Source organism: Sorex araneus, chromosome 4 (assembly GCF_027595985.1).
Source record: "Sorex araneus isolate mSorAra2 chromosome 4, mSorAra2.pri, whole genome shotgun sequence".
Classification (NCBI taxonomy): Eukaryota; Metazoa; Chordata; class Mammalia; order Eulipotyphla; family Soricidae; genus Sorex; species Sorex araneus.
In genome coordinates, this window is record NC_073305.1 from 196,820,309 (window position 1) to 196,834,008 (window position 13,700).

A 13,700-nucleotide genomic window follows, 5' to 3' on the forward strand; every position below is an offset into this window, starting at 1 on the left:
TCCTGGATGCCCCTTCCCGGGATCCCACCAGGAGCTAGGACCCCCACTCCCGTCCCTGCACAGCTCCTGCTGTAACTTTCTCCCCAAGAACGGCGAGGTGGCACACTGCCAGGAGAACCGAGCGGCGGGTTCAGGGGCTCCTGGCGTGCCCAGCACAGCCTCCCTCACCCGTGCCCCTCAGTCCCCGTGCCGCGGTCGCGCTGCAGCTTCACGCTGCTCAGGAGCTCAGGCTTGGCTGTGGTCAGACCCGGCACGCTGGCCCTTGGGGCTTTGCTGGAGAAGGGCCGTGGGCAGCCCGGGCCCGCAGGATCTGACAGAGCGGGTGGGTCTGAGCCCCTGGGCTTGTCTCTAGGTGTCGAAGGAACCCTCCAGAAAAGGTCCCCAACCCCCCTCCCACACCTGCACCCCTTAAAACTCTTCATCAGTGTCTGCTTAGGCCACACCCCGCACCTGTGCTGCTTGGCAGGACCTCGGTGCGTCCCTCTGCCCTCCCCCTGCCACTCCCACTGCCCATGGCCACTGCGGGCTCCCGAGGCGAGAGGCTGTCGGGGTGCGTGTCTGCCAGGACCAGAGCCCCCAAGAGCTGAAAAAGAGACGGTGGGAGCACCAGGCTGGGACGAGCACCACCATCATCTCCTGCAGCCCGTTGGGCTGTGGCTGTCTTCGACTTTGGGGGAACAGGCCCCTGCCCTCAGAGGGGTCGTCTCCTCCTCCAGACCCCCGGGACTTTGCACCAGCAAGCAGGGAAGAGTGAAAGAGCCGGGAGCACCACCCGAGCAAACAAACAGGGGCCGGATTGAGTACGGTGGGGCGGGGTCTTGCCTTGCATGTGACTAGCCCGGGTTCGATCCCCGGCACCCCGCAGGGTGGAGTGGTCCCTGAGCACAGAGCCAGGAGTCAGCCCTGAGCACTGCCCTAAAGCAAACAAAAAAACAAGAAGCCAGGAGCTGGCCGGCCAGCTGCTCTGGCATTTGAGAGGGGCTGCTCCACGGGTGACCAGACCCCTTGGTCTGGGGGCCTGGGCACGGTTCCCACACACCCCCACCTGTGTGCAAGGCCCACCTGGACAGCAGCGCCACCAGCCGGGCGTCCTCTGGGCTCCGTCGTCTCTCACGAGGCCTTACCCGTCCCGGCCAGCCTGGGCTCCCCCCGCCCGGGCGCTTGCTGTGCCGAGTCCATTGATGGGAAACTGGGGTGTGATTCGGGGTCCGCACCCCCCTGCCCTGCCAGGTCCATCTGGTGAAGCTGGCTCTTCCCTGGTGCCAGGTCGGGCTGGGCAGTGAGCTTCCGGTCAGCCTCTCCAGGGCCACCTCACGGGCACTCACTCCTTTTTCTTTAGTAAGATTGTTGTGAGAGGGGCTGGAGCGACAGCAGGGAGGGCATTTGCCTTGCACAGTGCCAACCTGGGTTCGATTCCCAGCATCGCATATGGTCCCCTGAGCACCGCCAGGGGTCATTCTTGAGGCAGAGCCAGGAGTAACCACCCCTGTGCATCGCCGGGTGCGACCAAAAAAGGAAAAAAAAAAAGATTGTTGTGAGAGACAGACCAGGAGGTTTCGGGGCCCATGGTGCCAGCCGACCCACCGGGGCTCCGATCATGCCCGTCTCCTGCCCTCACAGAGCCACGCCCTGGCCCCCCAGAATTGTCTGAAAAGTGCATGTGTGGGACTGCAGCAATAGGACAGCAGGGAGGGCGTTTGCCTAGCGCATGGCTGACCCGGGTTCGATCCCCGGCATCCCATGTGGCCTCCTGATCATCGCCAGGAGTGATTCCTGAGTGCAGAGAAAGGAGTAACCCCTGGGTATCGCCGGGGGTGGCCCCCAAATAGAACAAAAACGTGTGTGTCAGCCTGGAGAGTCGGAGCTCAGGTCTGTTCCCCGGGGCCTGGTCAGTGCCGGCTCCATATCCGGTCAGTGAGCACCACCCGGGGTCACCCGTGAGCACAGCGGTGCCCAGTGTGCCGCCCAGCCCAGAGAAGCGGCGCTGCTCAGAGTGCGGGTGTTGGTGCCAGGCAGTCCCTGGGTCCCGGGGGACTCGCCACTGCCCACACGTGGCCCCGGGCACCTGCACCCCTGGCCTGCAATGCAGGGGGGCGCTGCGTTCCCCCCCTGCCCCAAGCTGCGCCTCTGCATAGGATTTGTCCATGAATGTGTCATTTTGTGGGTGTGTATTCTAGAACCGTCTACTCACGGACACGCGCTTAATGTGTCCTGGGGAAAAATAAGTTTATTTATTTATTTATTTATTTATTTATTTATTTTTGCTTTTTGAGTCACACCCAGCAATGCACAGGGGTTACTCCTGACTCTGCACTCAGGAATCACCCCTGGCGGTGCTCAGGGGACCATATGGGATGCTGGGATTTGAACCCGGGTCGGCCGCGTGCTAGGCAAACGCCCTACCTGCTGTGCTATCACTCCAGCCCCTATTATTATTTTTTTTTACTTTGGGGTCCACACCTGGCGATGCACAGGGGTTCCTGCTGGCTCTGCACTCAGGAATCACTCTTGGTGGTGCTCGGGGGGCCCTATGGGATGTCGGGGTGACTGCGTGCAAAGCAAACGCCCTCTCTGCCAGCCTAGCTCTCCACTCCAGAAATTAGCTTGGATGTGCTCTACACCACGGGCAGTTTTCGTTGGTGTTGGTATGTTTCTCTGTCCCGAGAAACCCTTATTTATTCTCAGGCCAGGGAGTCAGCCACCTAGGATTTGTCTCCCCTTCTTCCGAGTGCTGTTGGTTTCACGGTAAACTTTACCTTCCCTCTAGAACTGGACTTCCGGTCACCACAGCCGGGGCTGATTCCTGCATCTTTCTTTCCCATGGGGAGATCCAATCGGCCCAGCAGCTTTTGGGAAAATATTTACCCTCACCTGACAAAACTGCGTCTGGGTCTTACCCCTCAGCTGACTGCACGTGTGGGTCTGTCTGTCTGTCCTTACACTCTACCTAATCACAATATATAACGTAGTTCTAAGACCACATACCATTACAGTCCTGCAATGGGCCTTCATTCTGCAAGCATTAGCCTCCCACTTTTGTTTTTCTCCCAAGCTGCCGTGGCTATTCTGTGACCCTTGAATTTCACATACGTTTTATTTTGCTTGGTTTGGGGGCCACACCTGGTGGTGCTCAGGGCTCACTCCTGGCTGCTCGGGGCTCTAAGGCGGTGCTGATCAGTCCCGAGGTGGAGACCTTCTCGTCTCATGCGCCAGACGGGGTGAGGGCAAGGTGGGGGACGGGACGGGGAGGAGAAACCCTGGGGGTTACCTGCCTGGCACCCTGCTGATCCTGCCCCAAGGTTGCTGTCTTCGCCTTTCTGCTGGCTCCCCCTGGTGGACAGTTCCGGAACATTTCCCCCCTCTAGCTCTGGAGACTGCCCCGCCCCATTCCGCTTCTCTCAGAAAGTATCTCCTGGGGCGCGAGTGACCCGGGTTCGTCCCCAGCACCCACATGGAGCACCGTCAGGAGTCACAGGAGTAATTCCTGAGTGCATAGCCAAGAGCAACCTCCGTGTGACCCAAAACCAACCAGCTAACCAACAAAAGTGTCTCCTGGGCCAGAGCCGTAGAGCCCTGGGAGGGAGGTTGCTGGTGGCCGCTGGGTCTGATCCCCAGAACGCTACGGGGTGCCCCAAGCCCCCCGAGTGATTCCGGGTGCGGAGCCAGGAGGAGCCCCAGAGCACCTCGGGGCGTTCCGCTCCCCTTCCCCGCCCCCTGCCAAAGAAAAGTGTATCGTGGGCCAGGAGAGATGGTGCAGAGGTGAAGGCGCTAGCCCTGCACACTGGTCCTGCCCCTGCCCCAGAGGGTCCTCCGAGCCCTGCCAGGCTTGGTGTGAGCTGCAGGGTGAGTCTCCACTGGATTTGGGGCTCCTCGGCGCACCTGGTCTGCTGGGGACCCCACACATCCCCCGAGACCTCTGCCAGGAGGAGCTAGGCTCTGGGCTCACCTGTGTCCAGCCCCCACCCCCAGGCCCAGAGCACCCGGGGTCTCGAGACTCAGGCCATGGTCCAAAGAGTCACAGGCTGATCCAGTGTCAGCCCTCTGCCAGATGGGGAAACTGAGGCATGAGGGCCCTCTCGGGTCACACAAGTTACTGATGGACACTTGTCTTTCCACTGGCCACATATAGATGCTCATAGGTACACACAGACACTACCATGCACTCTGACACATGCATACCTATGTGTGCATACATGTGATCACAGCCACGTGGCAATGCATGCCCACAAACACACACTGTGCAACATGGAAATGCACACAAGTACACTTACATAGACATGACTCATGAGCCCACATAGACGTGCACACAGGCATGTCCATCCATGCAGACATGCACACAGGCACACATAGGTACACACATGTCAACATGCATGAATACCAGCCCTCGTGCATAAGGCAGACATGCACACACATGCTCACACATGCATACATAGGCACACACAGGCACACACATGTACACACGTGTCAACATGCATGAATACCAGCCCTTGTGCATAAGTCAGACATATACACACATGCTCACACATGCATACAGAGGCTCACACAGGCACACACATGAACACACATGTCAACATGCGTGAACACCAGCCCTCGTGCACACACAGACAGACATGCACGTACAGGCTCACACAGGTGCCCATATGCTGCCCAGCTCCCGTGCCTCCCCCGGGCAGAGGTTCCTGACTCCACATCTGTGCAGGAAATGTGGCTCCCGGGTGCCTGGGCCTGCCGGCCCCAGGGGTGGAGAATGTCGGACAAACGTCAGGGGTTGCCGGAAGCCACAAAACTTCCCAGCCCGAGTGAGTGCCAGCCGGGCAGGGCGCAGGAAGAGGGCAGCGGCTTGGCTCCCCCACGCCCCTCCTGCAAACTGGGCTGGGCCAGCACTTCCCAGAAACAGCTCCCATGAGCTCAGGGGCCCTCTTCCCATCTCCCCTGCAGTCCCGCTGTCCCAGAAAGCCCAGATGTTCCCTGGAGGGGCGGGCTCCCTCCTACTCCCCTGTGTGCCCCCAGAAGGGGAGAGTGGGGAGGAGGAGGGGAAGGGAGGAGGGAGAAGGGGGGAGGGAGGAGGCCGGGCTCGTGTCATACCATGTCCCAAGGGGCTCACGAGAGGACCAGGCATGTCCCCATGGTTGAGGGGATGGTTGGGGGAAGGTCAGAGGTCAAAGTGGAGGAGGGAGGTATGGGGGAGGGGAGTTCCCAGCCTCAGCAACCCTCACCTGTTCTCTTCCTCTTCTGGCCAATTACAGAGCATCCCTTCCATCCCTTCCATGCCACTGCCTCCGAGCAGCCTTCCCTGACTACGCCCAGCCTGACCGGCGCTGTGCCTCAGGGTGACTGTATAGCCCCATCGTAGCCCTTACCTTGGTCCCCAAGGTCAGGGTGCTGTTTGTGGACACTTGGACAGCTTCAGAGACCTTCCTTGGTGCTCAGGCACTGAGGTCTGTGGGCTCTTGCCCGGAGCTGCCCGAGGGCCTTTGACAAGGCACCCCAGGAGCTGCAGCTGCACAAAGCAGACTTTGGCTCCAAAGTGCTCAGTCCAGGCAAGCTGCCTGGAGGAGGGGGCGTTGAGGATGAGGCCCTGAAGCATGGATAGGAGCTCGAGGTCTATGTCCGGGTGCCGGGGTCACGCTCTGCTCCGCCCTTCTCTTTCAGAATGCATGAACTGCACCCGCCTCAGGGACATGAGCCAGAGGCTGAGCACGCTGGAGGCCAAGGTCAGACGGGCGGCTCTCGTCTGGGCCAGCTGCCTGGGGTCGGCGGGAAGGGCAGACGGAGGCCAGTCTCAGGGGAGAGGGGAGTGGCTGCCCCCTGCCCCCCCCCCCCCGCACTCCTCCTGGCACAGGGGGGCTACACCAGCTAGCTGGGAGCCTCCTCCATCAGGCTGGGCCACACTGCAGCAGCAGAAGCATCACTGACCTGAGCGGCCCAGGCGGGGAGGGACACGCAGGGGGGAAAACGCTGCCCCTCCCGCCCCTGCCCCTCCCTCCTTCTCTTCCTCCTCCCTCCCTCCTTCCTCCCTCCTTCCTTTCTTCCTCCCTCACTCCTTCCTTCCTCCCTCACTTCCTCCCTCCCTCCCTCCTTCCTCTTCCTCCTCCCTCCCTTCTTCCTGCTGGCTCCATGTGTTCCCTGCAAGGGTTCTTGTGGAGGGTCTGGGAGGGAGCCAGTGAGGGGTCCCCAGAAGAATACAGGGATGAGGATGGCCCCCCTGAGGCCCTGTCCAGAAGGGGTCCTGGGGTGACCTGCAGCAGGGGCAGCCCTCCCTGCTCCACCTCACCCCTGCCCGCCCTGTCCCTGGCGCAGGTGATCCTGCTGGAGGCAGCCACTCCGCCCTCGGACCCTGACAACGACCTGCCGGCCCCGCAGGGCAGCCCCCCGCCCTGGAACGAGGACTTCCTCCCCGACGCTATCCCCCTGGCACAGCCCCGCAGGAGGCCCACGGGCCCGGCAGGTGAGCAGCACTGACCCAAGGTGGTGTGCTGGGCAGGCTCTGTACACAGTGCTCGCTGGTCCCTGTTGTCGCCCCAGGTCTGCACGCTGCCCCCACATGTTGGCCCCCAGTCCTGCCCAGCCTCCCTCGGCCCCTGGATAGGAGGGCAGGGTCTCCTGCTCCCATACTGTGAAGCCGGGCGTGGTCACCGCAGCTCCAGGCCTGTGCTGGGGACCCCAGAATCCTACTCACACACTGGCACCCCCTCCCGCTACTACAGTCATGCAGAACAGGGTGGGGGGAGAGGGGAGAGAGAGGGGAAAGGAGGGGTGGGGTGGGAGGGGGGAGGAACAGCAGCACTTGCAGGGGCGGGACAGATGGGCGCTGTCTGTCGCCAGGCTGGTGCTGTCACCGGATCCGCCGCTTCTGTCCAGCTCAGTTAAGCCCCAGCCCAGGCTCTACTCGGCGCCGTGGTGGGGGTCCTGGGGATAGGTGTAGGGGGGGCCCTGTGATCGGATACCGGTAGCCCACCTTTGCGTCAGCGCAGCCGGGAGAGGTCAAGCATGAGGTCAAGCCTCGGCGGCTCCCGGCAGGCTTACAGAGGGAACGTGTAGTTCCAATGAGTGGCCACCGGGTGGCGCTCGCTCTCCACAAATGGAGCCTTGCGCGCCGCGGACCCTGGACTAGAGGGGTGGATGCGCCCCCCCTCCCCCCCCCGCCTGGACCCCCTCCCGGAACCCCCCTCCCGTCGGTCCTCATCCCGCTGCCCCTCTGACCCTCCCGACCTCTTCCCAGGCAGCAGGATGTGGAGAGCAGGAGCTGCCCTTTCTGAGCCTCAGTTTCCCCCCTGTGTGGGGCTGGGGCCGGTTCTCAGCCTGCCTCGTCTCTCCCCAGGGCCCCCCGGGCAGACGGGAGCTCCAGGGCCTGCTGGTCCACCCGGGTCCAAGGGGGACCGGGGCCAGGCGGGGGAGAAGGGCCCTGCGGGGCCGCCAGGTAAGGAGGGAGACCCCCCTGGACTCTGCCCCTGCGGAGCGGGGACCCCTGCACCCCTTGGAATAGCTGGGAGGAGACTGCCGGCCTCGGGGCAGACCCACCTGCCAGCCACACCCACGCTGTCGGCTCCTGAGGGATCCCTGATCCCCAGTGACCCCCTGACCACAGAGGGATCCCCTGGTCCCCGAAGGACTCTCTGGCCCCTGGAGGACCCCCTGGTCCCAGGCTTCTGCTGACACCCTGGGGGGACCCGCTGGCATGTCTGGCCGTGGAGCGCAGTGTCCCCCCGGGTCTTGATTGCTGGGGGACTCCCTGCTCCCCTCAAACCCAGATCCCCGTATTCTCACACTCGGGGGTCTGTGGGTGGCACCTGTGACCCCCTCTCGGGTCCTGTCCTCTGCACTCCCCCTGCACCCCATGCCCCCAGCCTGTGCCCCCAGCCATAGCCCCCACACCCCTGCCCCACACCTCATATCCCCACACCCTGTATCCCCTGTGGCCCCCCGTGCCCCCCTGTGCCCCCCATGCCTCGGTCCCGCCCTGATGTCTCTTCTACCCTTACAGGCCTCTTGGGGCCGCCCGGCCCCCGCGGGCTTCCTGGGGAGATGGGGCGCCCCGGGCCCCCTGGCCCCCCTGGCCCCGCGGGCAGCCCCCACGGTGTCCTGTACTCCCTGCAGCCGGCGGACAAGGCCAGTGAGTGTGGGAGGGGTCCGTCCTCTGGGCCCGGAGCACCGTCAGTCTGGGGCGTCCCCAGGGTGGATGGAGACCTGGCCCCCCGCCCCCGCCAGGCCCCATAACTCCAGCATCTGGCCGGCCCCACCCCATGGGGGTCTGCACGGGGCGGGGACCCCCACTCACCACTGCCCCGGGGTACCCTTGTCCTTGGGCCAGTCTAGAGTGGAGGTGAGGGGGAGCCCGGGTCCCCGAGGGGCTGGTGCGTGATGCTTGTCGGGGAAGGTTCCAGAGGGGCTGGATTAACCTCAGTTCCAAGAGAGGATGTTGGGGCTGGGGATGCCAGGGCCGGGCAGACTGTGCTTGTGAAGAGCTTTGGGGGCTCAGAGCCCCCCTCAGACAAGGCCTCTGCCCACCCCCAGGGTCTCTGGAAGGAGGAACCCTCATTTCTGGGGCCTATGGACCTGACTGTCCTATTGACTCCCCGTGGAACCCCCAGGCCATGGGTGGTCATTAGACAGACCCCCCGCCCTCTCTGCCCAGGGGCCCTGATGGAGGCTGCAGGGTCGGGGGGGTGCCAGAGGACTTCCTGGAGGAGGTGACACAGAGTGAACCTAGCAGGCACAGAACCAGCATGTGGGTTGTAGCCTAGAAGGGGCTGGGCACTGCGGAGGGCCTGGAAGGTTCCGGAAGGCGTCGGTGCCCGATGTGGCACTGTGGCCTGGTCCCCCCATCCCTCGTCCAGTGTGGGCACACTTCCCCCATGCCAAGCCCTCACGGGGGGGGGGCTCTGCTCTGCCCCCAGACGCAGACACACAGCTGGCCTCGGCCGCCGTGGACACGGTGCTGGCAGGGGTCCCGGGACCCCGGGGACCCCCAGGCCCGCCAGGTGAGAGCAGCGGGAGCAGGGGGCTGGGATGTGGGGGGACGGGGTCAGCAGGAAGAGGCCTTGCGGGGGGGCACTCAGGGTGCAGCGGGCCGGGCTGGGGGCCAGTGTCGGGGGCTCCTGGCCCGTGACTGCTCTGACTCTGCCGACAGGCCCCCCTGGCCCACACGGCCCCCCAGGACCCCCCGGGGCGCCCGGGTCCCAGGTAAGGCCCTGCAGTGACGCAGCCCCTCACCCGCAGACCCTTTGCTCTGTGGCCCCTGGGGGCCTGAAGGACACCCCGAGCCCCCAAACCCTGAACCCGAATCCCGACTTGCACAGAGCTGTGACCTCTAGGGGGCACCCCCGGGTGGATGGTTCCGGGGACAAAGGAGAAGAAGGCAGGGGGGGGGCAGTGGGGTGTGGTGGGTGGTCTCTGGTCTCAGGACCCCCGTGCCCCTCTGTGCCCGCGTGCAGGCTGCAGGGGCCTCTAACGGGGGCCGGGCAGGCCCCGGGCTGGGTTCTGCCTGCTGACATCATCTCGGGGTGCCTCTGGCTGGGTGGGGGTCTCAGGGGTCCCGGGTGGTACATCAGCTTCTCCTGGGGGTGCCTCTATGGGGGCTGCTGGGCCTGCTTTGACCCCCCGCCCTTGTCCGCGTGTGAGTCCTGCGGTGTCCTAGTGGGGACACGAGGGTCCGCCCGGCTCACAGGGAAGGGCCCCCAGTGTCCCTCCCCGGCTCTTTGGGGGCCCGGAGCACCGTGGGGGGGAGGGGAGCACTAACCCTCTGGGCGCGCTTTCCCGCAGGGCCCGGCTGCAGAGCGAAGCGTGACGGCCCCGGCTGTGAGTGTGGGGGTGCTGGGGGCCCCGGGCAGGGTGGGGGTCCTGGGGTGCTGGGGGCCCAGGCCGACAGGGCAGGTTGCAGGGCAGCACCCCCAGGAAGTGGGGTGTCCTGAGGCCTGTGGTGGTGGCGAGGGGGCTGGGGTTCCCTTCTGAGTGGCCTGGACCCCTCCCCAAGGCCCCTGGAGCTGGTGCAGGGGCCTGCTCTGTGCTCCAGTGCAGTTGGGGGCCCAGCAGGAGGGGCCTCGCTGTGCGGCTGTAGCCCAGAGAGGTTAAGTTGCCTGCCCGTGGTCGCACAGCCGGGCCTTGTCCTGTGAGCCCCCAAGCCGAGCCTGGCGGACCCCAAGGCCAACTTCCTCCACCCTTGGGGCCAGCGCTTCCCGCTCAGTGTTGGCGAGCACTGACTCTCGGGGTCCCCCCGTCGTGCCCTGCGTGCTGGGGTCCGGGCCTGTCCCGCCATTCAGGCCTGGACCCCGTGTCCAACCGCTGCCGGGCGATACCTGACCGGACTCTCTCCCGCAGGGGGAGCCTGGCGGGAAAGGGGAGGAAGAGGAGAAGGCGGCTGCAGAGGTGACGCCCAGCCCTGACGCCCCTCGTCCTGTCTGGGAACAAGGGGGTCCCGGCCCGGGGGCATAGGGGGGTCCTTAAGGGGCACCGTGCCCAAGAGGCCAGAAAGGGGGTTCCCCTGCTTGGGGGTGGCCGGTGAGGCCTGGCACCCAGAGGGTCCCCCACAAGGGGGGCAAAGTGTGGGCATGGCCTCGGGGACTCCCGAGGTGGGGCTGGGAGAGCAGGGGTGTGTGCTGCTGGGGGGGGCGCCAGTGGGAGGGGCTCAGTGAGGGGCTGTCTGTGGAGATTGGTGCTGAGGAGGCAGCTAGAGGCGTTTGGGAGGCCCCTGTGGGATTGGAGCTGGGCGAGGAGGCTGGTGCCCCAGCAGCTGCAATGGGCTCAGGAGGCAGTGGGCGGCTGGAGTAGATTTTGGGTCAGACTGAGCCACCACTATGACCCAGTTCCCAAGAGCACCCAGGGACGGGGACTTGGCTGGGACCCTCACATGGAAGTGGCCCTCGGTGGCAGGACCTGGGGTGGGCTGGGGCCTTCTTATCTCCTTTTTCTTTACATATTGGGCCATACCTGGTGGTGCTCAGGGGTTACTCCTGGCTCTGTGCTCAGGGATCACTCCTGGCAGTGACCCCTGGACCGTATATGAGGTGCCGGGGATCGAACCCGGCTGTGTGCCAGGCAGACACTCTCCCGGCTGTCCTGTCGCTCCGCCCCGGGTTCCTTTGTCTTAATTTGAGCTGAGTCTTTTCAGCGTCCTCACAGAGCTGCCTGCCCTCAGACAGAGGTGCCCGCGGAGGTGCCCCAGGCCCAGTGCTCGCCTGGGAGTCGCCTGGCGGCTGTGCTCTGAGGACAGCCATGTGTCTCGCGGTGCTCCTGGTGCAGCCCGTGCATGGGCGGGTCCTGTGCACACGCCCGCCGCCTCCCCTGGAGCTCCCTCCCTTCCCCCAGTTGGGCAGAGCCAAGAAGGGGCGACGCAGACCCTCACCCAGAAAGTAGCCTTGGGGTGCAGCCAGCTGGTGCTATGCTGTGCCACTCCAGGCCGCTCACTGCCCTCTCTGAGCTCTGGGTCGTTGGTCTAAACCCCGCCCTGACTGTGCTAGAGGGAGGGAGGAGGCAGAAGTGGCCCCATCCTCCGGGCTCAGAGGGCCCTGCCTCCCCCCCTGACCCTGGGGGCCCCCCTTTCCCGCCAGGGTGAGGGAGTGCAGCAGCTGCGGGAGGCTCTGAAGATCCTGGCGGAGCGAGTACTGATCCTGGAGCACATGATCGGGATCCACGGTGAGCACTGGGCCCATGCTGCCACCTCCGCTGCTGGGCACTCGGCTCAGAGCTCTCCTCCTCCAGGAAGCCTGCCTGCCCCACGAGGCACACGGAGCTTTCCAGCTGTCTCCAGTGGCAGGGCACGGGGCGTGGAGGGGGGACTGACATCCTTGGGCCTGGGTTCGAGTCTGGTCAGTGTTTGTGGAAAACTGAATGAATGAATGAGTGTGTGAGTGAAGCTGGGCAGCAGGGAGGGAACAGGAGGAAAGGGGGAGGGGGAGGGGTAGAAAGGGGGAGGGAGAGGGGGAGGGATGGAGGAGGGGTGGGGTGGAGGGATGAAGGATTGGTGAGGAGGACCCAGGGGAAGGAAGGAGTGGAGGGCCAGAGCACAGCACAGCGGGGAGGGCACCAGCCTTGCGTGCACCTCAGATGGTCCCTGGGCAGGACAGGAGTGACCCCTGAGCACAGAACCAGGAGTAGGCCCTGAGCACCGCTGGGTGTGGTGCCTTCCCCAAAAAAGAGTGAATGAATGAATGAATGAATGGGTGAAATGATGAATGAAAGAATGGAAATGGATGAAGGAACTGGATGATGGGATGAGCGGAGATGGGCAGGGCAGGGGCGGGGCGGTGGGAGGGGAGGGGCGGGGTCATAGCAAAGGGGCCCAGACGCTAACCGCGCGCCCTCCCCTCTCCTTCCAGACCCCCTGGCCTCTCCGGACGGCGGCTCTGGCCAGGACGCGGCCCTGCGCGCCGGCCTCAAGACGAAGCGCGGCGGCCCGACCCCCGACGGCTCCCTGGCCGCCCTGCTGGGCCCCGAGCCCGGGCAGAAGCGCGTGCGCGGGTCCGAGTGAGGCCCGCGGTGCCCGGCACTCCGCAGGCCGCCGCCTAGGACCAGCCCTGGTCTCTGGTTCGCACCCGACCTTCCAGCCTGGCGCTCGGGGTTTCCCAGGGCCGTGGGGCTCGGCGCCCCTGGGGCCGCTCACGCTCGCGCGGGGCTGCGGGTCGGGAGATGGGGGCCCCTCGGCCGGGCCCCTCCTGCCAGCCTGAGCCCCCCGCCCCCACCCCGGTCTCGGGGGCTGCCCCCAGGAGGCAGCAGGAGGGCGGCTGCTGGCCCGTGCCCGGACTCTCCCCACGGACACGGGGTCCCTGCTGCTCCTCTGGCGGGCTGGGCTCAGTGCCCACCCCAGGTGCTGGCGCCACCCCAAGGCGCACCCCCTCCTGCCCCGTCCTGGGAGGCGGTGGCCTTCCCCGGGGCTCCCAGGGCCTCCTGCAGCCTGTCTGGTTGGAGGGGGGGGCGGGCAGGGGTCGGAGCAGGACGTCTGTACCCCCTGACAATAAAGGTGCTCTTCCCACAGGGCTGCAGGGCTGCTGTCTGGGTGGGGTGCGGCGGGCTGTTCCCCCAGGAAGACAAGGGGTACTCGGCCACACACAGGGAGGAGGGGCAGAGGTCTGAACCCTCCTTTCTCTCCAGGCCACACCTTCAGCTCACTGCCGTCCCCCACTCTGCCCTGAGTAGCCCCTTTGTTGGCAAAACCTCATGTAGGTCGTAGCGTCGGCCTCCAGTGCCTCTGCCATCTGACTAGCATGGTGAAGCAGCCAATGCCTCTGCCATCTGACTAGCACAGTGAGGTAGCAGTGCCTATGCCATCTGACCAGCACAGTGAGGCAGTCAGTGCCTCTGCCACTTGACTAGCACAGTGAGGCAGCCAGTGTCGCTGTCATCTGACCAGCACAGTGAGGCAGCCAGGAGGCTGGTTAGTCTCCTGGACCTTCAGGTACCCTGAGAAACTGTCTCCCCACAGCGTTCCCTCCAGGGCCTGTCCCCGGATCATCCCATGGAGACTGGAGACATAGTACAGGGGAGGGCGCTGGCCTTGCATGCAGCCGACTCGGATATGGTCCCCAGCACCCCATATGGTTCCCTGAGTCCCACGAGTGATTCCTGAGCGCAGAGCTAGGAGTAAGGCTGGCGAGACGTTTGGAGGGCCGGACTCCCTCCTGGGACAATGGCTGGACAGAGACCAGGAAGAGAAGCGACAGCCCCCCCTGGCCCCCGCCCCTCCACCTCCCACGGCAGGTGCGGTC

At 65.0% G+C, this 13,700-nt stretch overlaps 1 protein-coding gene across 2 annotated transcripts in view; it reads left to right on the forward strand.

Moving 5' to 3' along the window:
* The window catches only part of COL26A1 (collagen type XXVI alpha 1 chain), a 91,522-nt gene extending 78,613 nt beyond the window's left edge, over positions 1 to 12,909 (forward strand). For both annotated transcript variants that reach the window (XM_055135570.1, XM_055135571.1), the window contains exons 4-13: positions 5,653 to 5,714; positions 6,301 to 6,448; positions 7,322 to 7,420; positions 7,985 to 8,113; positions 8,898 to 8,981; positions 9,131 to 9,183; positions 9,763 to 9,798; positions 10,318 to 10,365; positions 11,547 to 11,631; positions 12,315 to 12,909. In XM_055135570.1, coding sequence (XP_054991545.1) covers positions 5,653 to 5,714; positions 6,301 to 6,448; positions 7,322 to 7,420; positions 7,985 to 8,113; positions 8,898 to 8,981; positions 9,131 to 9,183; positions 9,763 to 9,798; positions 10,318 to 10,365; positions 11,547 to 11,631; positions 12,315 to 12,466 — 896 coding nt within the window. In that variant the 3' untranslated portion in view covers positions 12,467 to 12,909. The remainder of the gene's footprint in view (positions 1 to 5,652; positions 5,715 to 6,300; positions 6,449 to 7,321; positions 7,421 to 7,984; positions 8,114 to 8,897; positions 8,982 to 9,130; positions 9,184 to 9,762; positions 9,799 to 10,317; positions 10,366 to 11,546; positions 11,632 to 12,314) is intronic.
* The last annotated feature ends 791 nt before the right edge of the window (positions 12,910 to 13,700 follow it).